Source organism: Natator depressus, chromosome 3 (genome assembly GCF_965152275.1).
Source record: "Natator depressus isolate rNatDep1 chromosome 3, rNatDep2.hap1, whole genome shotgun sequence".
NCBI classification, from domain to species: domain Eukaryota; kingdom Metazoa; phylum Chordata; order Testudines; family Cheloniidae; genus Natator; species Natator depressus.
In genome coordinates this window covers 146,917,309-146,926,631 of record NC_134236.1, presented here as the reverse complement: position 1 = coordinate 146,926,631, position 9,323 = coordinate 146,917,309, and the positions used below count along the sequence as shown (strand labels likewise).

The following is a 9,323-nucleotide window of genomic DNA, read 5'->3' as shown; positions in this document are numbered from 1 at the left end:
AGCAGGCAGGGCAAATGGGGGCAGGGGTTAAGACGGCAACCACCCGGGCCTCAGAAGAAAAAGGCCTAAAAGAGCAGAGGCAGGAGCTGGGCCCGCACAGCAGCGGAGCGGAGTCGGAGCAGTGGCTGGTTCCGCAGGAGGAGCAGGCGGCTGAACTGCAGCCCCCGAAGGGGGAACTGAGGCTCAGGCCTGGGGAGGGGGAACAAGAGGAGCCCCGGGCTCCGGCAGAGGCTCCCCGCTGATCCCGCACCCGCGGGGGGACCTGGCGGGGAAATGCTGGGTTTGGGCTCCCCCCTTCCTGCTGCGGCTCCTCCCGGGCAGCGGCTGCTTGGGAGGGGCAGCCCCAGCCCGGGCCAGCCTCCCTGCTGATCCCGGCCGCTCGGCTCTGCTCCTGGCAGCCGCGGAGGAGGCGGGCCCCGGCAAGCGGCGGCTCCTTTCGGTTTCGATTCCGGAGCCGATCCGGGGGCGGAGCGCGGCGGCTGCCGGGGGCCTGGGGAAGTCGCTGCAAGGAAACGAAACCGGGGCCGAGCTGGCTGAAGCGCGGAGCCGCTGTTGCTGTTCCGCCGCACTCCGAGCGCCGCGCCGAGCCGCCCCCAGCCACGCGGTGAGTGGGGGACTCGGGGGGAGGACGGGCCGCTGCGTGAGCGGGCGGGCGAGGGGCCGGGCCGGGGTCCGGTGCAGGCTCGGGGAGAGGCTGGAGCTGTGGGGGAAGCGCAGAGGGAAGGCTGGGATTTGGGGGCGACCCATCAGTACAGACTGTAGAGGTTGACTGGGGGGTAAAGGGTTGGATGGAGGAGATGAGCTGGGGTGCCCTGGCTCTGGGTATTTTCTGCTTCCTCGAGACCCCTCACTAGGCTGCAGAGTAACTGGAGCAGGCTTGAGCTTGCCCCACACAGCCCGGGTTGGGCTAATGAAGAACTGGGCTTCTGGTCCTATGCCAAGGTGTTAAAACGAGCGAGTGTTTCTAGCTCTGGAAACTGAACTAGGAGCAGTGCCGGGGACTGCGGGTATTCTTGGAAAGCCACCAGTGACTTCTGTTCCCCTTACAGGTGCAAAGTAAACGTCTAAGTATAGGGGGTCAGCAGTCTCTAAGTCAGGGGTCTCGAACTCAGTTTTTCTGAGGGCCAGTACCAGTCCTCAAATCCTCCCAGCGGGCCAATAATGCCACTCATGCAGCCCAGAACCCTCCCCCAAAACTCTGCCCCCCTCCAAGGCTCTGGGAGGAAGTTTGGGTGGGGGAGGAGGTCTGCGGTAGGGGATTGAGGTGCAGGCTCGGGGAGGGAGGGACAGCTCAGTGGTTTGAGCATTGGCCTGCTAAACCCAGGGTTGTGAGCTCAATCCTTGAGGGACCTGGGGGAAAAATTGGGGATTGGTTCTGCTTCGAGCAGGGGGTTGGACTAGATGACCTCCTGAGGTCCCTTCCAACCCTGGTATTCTATGATGCAGAATGGGTGAGAGGTTGGGCTCTAGGAGGGAATTTGGGTTGGGGAGGGGGTCTGGGGTGCAGGCTCTGGGATGGAGTTTGGGTGCTGGGTGCAGGCTCTGGGCAGGGGTGGGGTTGCAGGCTCTAGGAGGGGGGAGGCATGCAGGCTCTGGGAGGGAGTTTGGGGGCAGGGGGGTGTAGGTGGGGTGGGGGTGCAGGATCTGGGAGGAGAATGGGGGGTGCCGTGCGTACCTGGGGCTCCAAGGCGGGGTGGGCTGGGGGGGCCTCCGTGCACTGCTGCTTCCAGGCACCACCCCTGAAGCTTCCCATTGGTCGCAGGGGCGCTCGGGATGGGGGCAGCGTGCGGAGGCACAGGGCGGGGCTGGCAGACACCTGGAGCGAGCAGGCAGGGCCCCGGGCTGGGCCAAGGGAGAGACCTGGCCCCAAAACTGCCCCACGGGCCACATTGCGGAGGTTCTCGGGCTGCAGATGGCCTGCGGGCCGGGAGTTTGAGACCCCTGCTCTAAGTAGAAGGTAATGCAGCTATTCCTTTTGGAAGTGTGACACTTGTGTGTGGGCTGGGGAGGTTATGCTTATGATCCATATCTCTGAAATACAGATCACTAGGGACCCAATCACAACAATGGATTTGAAGTCCCACTGTTCCAAACTTTTTATATTACAAAACAAATGCTACAAGGGAGCGTGGGGAGGGAGAAAATCATCTAGATATATTCTTATACTGCTATATTAATGCCATGCTGCACTGCAGCATTTCTGGCATGTTAAAATTCAGAGAGAGAAAGATGTTAATTGCATTCCCAGTAGTAGTGAAGCAAACTGCTTCCTTACCTCTGTGTTAGACAGGAAACAAATAAAATACTCATACAAGTTCACTATAAGTAATCAAAAGAGTTGGGATTTTCCCTGCTGCTGTTCCTAGTACTCTCAGATTGTTGGTCTTCCAAAGTTTCAATTTTCCTTTCTAAAATAATATGGCTTTAAAGGGAGGTTTTAGTTTTAAGGATGGTGACTTCCTTTTCTATTTTTAGTACAGTTCTTTATCTCTTTCTCTGTTTGTACATTAGGGTCCAGATTCTAGAAGAGATTTAGTAGGGCTGTCAATTAATTGCAGGTAACTCTCACAATTAACTCAAAACACAATTTAGAACCGTGATTAATTGCAATTAATTTTTAATAGCACTATAAAACAAAATAATTTAAATTGGTATTGTAAATATGTTTGGATATACTGATTTTCATTAAAACAGAATACAAAGTGTACAGTGCTCACTTTATATTATCTTTTATAACAAATATTTGCACTGTAAAAAAAACAAAACAAAGAAATAGTATTTTTCAATTCACCTCCTACAAGTACTGTAGTGCAATCTCTTCATTGTGAAAGTGCAATTTACAAATGTAGATTGTTGTTGTTACATAACTGCACTCAAAAACAAAAACAATCTAAAACTTTAGAGCAGGGGTGGGCAAACTATGGCCTGTGGGCTGGAACCGGCCCGTCAGGGCTTTGGATCCGGCTCACGGGATTGCCATACCTGTGGCGCTGCGGGCCCCGTGCCGCTCCCAGAAGCGGCCAGCACCATGTCCCTGCGGCCCCTGGGGGTCAGAGGGCTCTGTGCGCTGCCCTTGCCTACAGGCACCGCCCTCCGCAGCTCCCGTTGGCCAGGAACAGGGAACCGTGGCCAATGGGAGCTTCGGGGGTGGTACCCGCTGGCGAGGGCAGTGCATGGAGCCCTCTGACCCCCTTCCCCCAGGGGCCGCAGGGATGTGGTGCCGGCCGCTTCTGGGAGCGGCGCGGGGCCGGGGCAGGCAGGGAGCCTGCCCTGGTCCCAGTGCGCACCCCTGCCACTCCGGAGCCGCTCCAGGTAAGCGGCGCTGGGCCGGAGCCTGCACCCCCAATCCCCTGCCCTGAGCCCCCTCGTGCACCCTGCACCCCTCCAGCGCCCCAACCCCTTGCCTTGAGCCCCTTCCTGCACACCGCACCCCCTTCCACATCCCTCACTCCCTCTTGCACCCCAAGCTCCTTCCCCAGCCCTACATTCATGGCCCTGCATGCAATTTCCCCACCCAAATGTGGCCCTTGGGCCAAAAAGTTTGCCCCCCTCTGCTTTAGAGCCTACAAGTCCACTCAGTCCTGCTTCTTGTTCAATCAATTGCTAAGACAAACAAGTTTTTGCTTACATTTACAGGAGATAATGCTGACCACTTCTTACTTTCAGGTGACATTGTAAATGAGAACAGGCATTCCCATGGCACTGTTGTGACGGCATTGCAAGGTATTTACGTGTCAGATATGCTAAACATTTGTATGTCCCTTCATGCTTGTACCATCATTCCAGAGGACATTCTTCCATGCTGACAACGGGTTCTGCTCGACAACGATCCAAAGCAGCGCAGACCGACGCACATTCATGTTCGTCATCTGAGTCAAATGCTATCAACAGAAGGTTGATTTTCTTTGTTGATGGTTCGAGTTCTGTAGATTCCATATTGGAGTATTGCTCTTTTAAGACTTCTGACAGCATGTTCCACACCTCGTCCCTCTCAGATTTTGGAAGGCACTTCAGATTCTTAAACCTTGAGTCAAGTGCTATAGCCATCTTTTAAAAAGTCTTATATTGGTACCTTCTTTGCGTTTTGTCAAATGTGCAATGAAAGTGTTCTTAAGTCGAACAACATATGCTGGATTGTCATCCGAGACTGCCATAACATGAAATATATGGCAGAAAGCGGGTAAAACCATGGAGCAGGAGACATACAATTCTCTTCCAAGGAGTTCAGTCAGAAATTTAATTAATGCATTTTTTTTAACAAGAGTTATCAGCATGGAAGCATGTCCTCTGGAATAGTGATCAAAGCATGACGGGGCATATGAATGTTTAGCATATCTGGCACATAAATACTTTGCAACGCTGGCTACAAAAGTGCTATGCGAATGTCTGTTTTCACTTTCAGGTGACATTGCAAACAAGAAACAGGCAACTTTATCTCCAGTTTATATAAACAAATTTGCTTGTCTTAGCGATTAGCTGAACAAGAAGTAGGACAGAGAGAGCCTACAAGTCCAAAAGTTTTACATTGTTTTGTTTTTGAGAGCAGTTATGTAACAAAAAAAAAAAAAATTCTACATTTGTAAGGTGCACTTTCACAATGAAGAGATTGCACTACAGTACTTGTATGAGGTGAACTGAAAAATACAATATCTTTTCTTTTTACAGTGCAAATATTTAATCAAAAATAATATGAGGTGAGCACTGTACACTTTATTCTGGGTTGTAACTGAAATCAGTATATTTGAAAATGTAGAAAACATCCAAAAATATTAAAATAAATGGTATTCTATTATGTTTTAATGGTACAATTAAAACTGATTAATTGCAATTATTTTTTTAATCTTATGATACATTTTTAATAGTTTGATAGCCCTAATATTTAGTCACCTAATTTCCATTGAAATCACTAGGAATTAGGCATCTTAAAGACCTTTGAGGATCTGGGTCTAAGTGCTCAGTCCCATTCATTCTCCTGTATTAATTATTATTCTGAGGAGTCACTGTCTCAAGCTTCCTTCCTAGAAGAGTCACTATGGCCTGAAAACCATCAGCTTTTGCCAGGATTTGTTCAAACCCTTCTCTTATTGACTCTCCCTGCCCTGGCTTTAGAGTCTGCTTTAGTTCTGCTTTCTGAAATGGCCCTGGGACCCCTCCTGATTCTTTTGAGTGTGTGTGTGTGTGTGTGTGTGGGGGGGAATTCTGCTGCCTTGTTAATAAAGCTGGGCAATGATTAAATCTAGCCTTGGCTAACAAAAGTGAGAATTCTGTAGACTTTGTATCTGTTTTTTAGTTGCACTGTCAAAAGTCCTCGGAAGAAATACTAAAGCATAACTTCTATTGTGGAAGCTAGGCTTCACCTCAATCTCCTTTTAACAAACAAATAATAAACACACTACACTTTTTATGCATTGTTTTGCTGGCTTTTCAGCTTCAAAGAGCCACTTGCTACTTTACTTTTGTTTAAAAAAAAATAACTTCTCGATAATTCTACTGATTTGGGGATATATATGTGTTATCTCAGTTCAGATCTCTAAATCAGTTATTCCCAGGCAAACTAATGTCTTCAAGAAACATTTGCAAGTCCACCACCCTCCTGTTTTACTGCAAAGGAACAATCTACTTTAACGTATTGACATTTCAGTTTCATATCCTGTAGCTGCAGGAGTAGATTTAATTAATAACTACATTTATATTACACTAATGCCTGAGTAGGGTTATTTTGTACTAGGTACTCCAAAAACATATGACGATGTGGCCCTTGCCCTGAGTAGTGTTTTTAAATAATAACCTGCAAGCATTTAGGTTCTATTACCAAGATGAACGATTCTCACATACAACCAATATTTTCTGGCAAAGCACACCTAGTGGTTCTCTGCATTTGTAAACATTTCCTTACTTTGCTCCAATACCCTTGAACAATGTGGGCTGCCATCTTTGTTTGTGTTTTTATTCCCTAAAACAAACACTGAGAATGCAAGATTCTTTGTCAAAATTTCTTTCTCCTCACAGGTTGTGCCAAAATGGCAGAATACTATGTTAAGCAACAGTTGTACAAGGGAAAACTTCATGAATATTGTCAAAAGAATAAACTGCAACTTGAGTATAAGGATGTCAAAGTGGAAGGCCCTCCTCATGATCGTGTGTAAGTTCAGAGTGCATGCCGATAAATACTACGACTTGTTTTAATGTGAGAATATGTAAAGTGCTGTGTAAGCATTCCAGTACTGCTGGAGTGCTTATAGCTTGTAACTACTCCTTGCAACAGCCCTAGAAATCGGTGAGTAGGAATATAACTTTTTGTTCTCAAGTGTGTGTGTGGGAGGAGGTGGTGTCAGGGAGCAGGAAAGGGTATTTATTATTACTGTGGTAGTGCTTATAGGCTGTAATCAAGGATCAGGGTACCACTGAGCTAAGCAGTGTCCTGCACACCTCAAAAAGTCAGTCCCTGCTCCAAAGACCTTAAAATCTATGTAGGAGCTTATGTATTAGTCGTCATACAATATTGTCTTTGCATTTCTGCTGCACGTGCAGATTTAAAAAGACTAACAAAGTCTAGAAGCTCTCTTTGTGAGCAGTTTGTGTAAAATGGTGTATTGTGGATGTAAAGTCTCAGAACATGCATACTAACATTAGGAGCTTATAAGGAGTTGGCTAATAAGCTCCTGTCACCCCTAGGCAAAATCTGTTTCCTTCTCTCATTTCCATCTTTGTGGCTTTTCCCCCCCGTGTTGTCCCCTGTGTGTGGAATAACTAGCAAAACTAAACATCCCATGTCTCTCCACTCTTCTCAGTGAGATCCCTCTTAAATATTGACTTCTGTAATGACCACCAGCACTAACCCACATCATATTCTTTTTTTTAATCCTAACATTTCATCAGAGTACTAGAAAGTGAAATTGGAATAGCAAATATAAAACTCTAAAATCATTTCTCTAAGGCCTTGTCTACACTACGCAGTTAGGTTGATGTAAGCTGCCTTATGTCGACCTAATAATATCTGTCTCTACACTACTTCCCTTCTGCCAACGTAACTCACTGCTACGTTGACTCAATGACTCCACCTCCATGAGAGGCATAATGCTTAATTCGACGTAGTTAGGTCGATGTAGTGGCAATATAGACACTGTGCTGTTTATGTCAACCTAACTGGGCTCCAGGAGGTGTCCCACGATGCTCCGCTGTGACCGCTCTGGCCACCGTTCTCAACTCTGCTGCCCAGCAGCCAGGTATGCAGGAAACAGCCCCTCCCCTTTTAAAGGACTAGGAACTTTTGAATTTCCATTTCCTGTTTGTTTGGTGTGGGCTGCTTGCCTGCCCACACTCTAAAAACGTTCCTACCTGAAATACACGGGAGGTGATGGATTTTCTGGGTTTGTGGGGAGAAGAGGCAGTGCAGGCATAGCTCCAATCTAGCCGAAGAAACGCAGACGTATACAAGAAGATTGCTTGCTGCGTGGGGGAGAAGGGCTTCACCCAGGGCCATGCAGCAGTGCCACGTGAAAATCAAGGAACTGTGGCCGGCGTACCAGAAGGCAAGGGTGGTGAATGGTCGCTCTGGTTCAGCATCACAGACGTGCTGCTTTTACAAGGAGCTGCATGCTATTCTCAGTGGCAACCGCACAATGACCCCCCCCCCCCCGCCCCCAAGATCAGTGTGGATACATCTGAGAAGTCAGAGTCCCAGGTCACTGCAGGCAATGCTGAGGAGGAGTCTTGGATGAGGAGAATGGGAGACAGGCAAGAGGGCAATTCATTGTCCCAGAGAGCCAGGAGCTGTTTGTAACCCTGAAGCAGTCCAGCCAGTCCCAGCACAGCAACATGGCAGAGTGTGATGCCAGGGCAGAAACCTCTGCTGAGAATGCAATTCCAATTAATATTTTGGGGTCACATGTTCCTATATGCTTAATTTAAAAAAATCAGTTGAGGTATAGTGCCTATTTGCTTCCCAGTGGCCACACCAGCTTGGCAGAGGGTGCCCTGAGAAAAAGACTTTGTACACAGGGATGGCATGGGAATCCTCCATAGAGGTCTCCAGGAAACTTTCATGGAGGTACTCTGTAATCCATTGTAGAAGGTTTCTATGGAGGGCTGCCTTATTTCTTCCACTATAGTAGGATACTTTCCCACGCCGCTCCAGTATGAATTCAACTGGCATCATCGCAGTACACAGCATAGCAGCATAAGTTCACTGTCTGTACCCGGATGCTTGGAGTAGCTGTTACCCTCAGGAGCGTGATATCAGCTAGGGTCACCTATGGGAGACAGTGGTCATTTTCAGTTGCTCAAACCTCAAACAATATTGCCTGCGGGCACCCCCCAAGTAATTTTCCACCCCTTTCCCCATGCTTTACAAAACATGGCCATAGTTTGGGTGACAGGGGTCTCTGTTGACCCCAGAAACTGCAAGCCTCTGGCGCCAGAGAGCAGCAGCGGCAATGGAGAGGGAAAGAAAATGTTGTGGTGGCCCCACGCCACTGCAAGCCCTTCCTCAGCATCGCTTCTGCAAAGGTTTGCAGTTTGGGAGGGGGAATGCTGGTTCTCGACTTGCAGACAGCGTCGATGTTACAAAGAGGAGGTGGCCTGGCCCCCTGGCCAGCTCCAGTACCGTCGCGGGTTGCCCACCCAATGCTGCTGACAGTCCGGTGCTCATGCCACCGGGTCATAACTCACCATGACTGGGACAGCAAACTGGTTCAATGAATACCTTGCAGAAATGAAAATGTTCTGCTTTACACTTGCATGGATTTAGGGGAGTGATTTTTATATAGCATCTCTGTGCTAGACCCTAGGTCTGCACTGACAGTGGTTCCTTTGTGCTTTGCATTGTTTACAGTGCAAAGTGTAGCCTTCAGCTGTTCCTCCACACCAGTGGAGAGGATCTCCCAGATAAGATGAAGGCGTGATGACATGTTTAATGAGATAGTGGATGCCTCTGGGATAGTGGATGCTGAGCAGAGGGTGCGAAGATTGTTCTCTCTGAAAAAATGGACATGGACATGATGGACAGGAGAGAAGCCCAGGAGAATGAGCGTGGCACGCAGCAGGAGATGCTGGGCTTTCTGACGGAACAGACGTGTTGGGGCATCTGGTTGACCTTCAGGAGAAACACCTTGAGGCTTGACTCCCTCTGTAGCCCCTGCAGAATGGCATTCCAACATCTCTGTGCTCCCCCTCACACATGTTCCACTAGCAAGGGCGGACAGTGCAATATCCCTCCACTCAATCCCGGGGGAGGGTGCCAAGAATAACAGCCGCACATAGGCAAGGCAGCTGTGCTTTTAAAGACAAGATGAATGTGTTTTTCCCCCTCAAAATTTTATTCC

At 48.6% G+C, this 9,323-nt stretch overlaps 1 protein-coding gene across 5 annotated transcripts in view; it reads left to right on the top strand.

Moving 5' to 3' along the window:
• The first annotated feature begins 257 nt into the window (after positions 1–257).
• The window catches only part of EIF2AK2 (eukaryotic translation initiation factor 2 alpha kinase 2), a 43,749-nt gene continuing 34,683 nt past the window's right edge, over positions 258–9,323 (top strand). For 3 of the 5 annotated variants that reach the window (XM_074949005.1, XM_074949004.1, XM_074949003.1), the window contains exons 1-2: positions 258–604; positions 6,010–6,142. In XM_074949005.1, coding sequence (XP_074805106.1) covers positions 6,021–6,142 — 122 coding nt within the window. In that variant the 5' untranslated portion in view covers positions 258–604; positions 6,010–6,020. Of the gene's footprint in view, positions 605–1,795; positions 1,958–6,009; positions 6,143–9,323 lie in introns of those variants that run through there. The other 2 variants (XM_074949001.1, XM_074949002.1) reach the window with 2 other exon arrangements.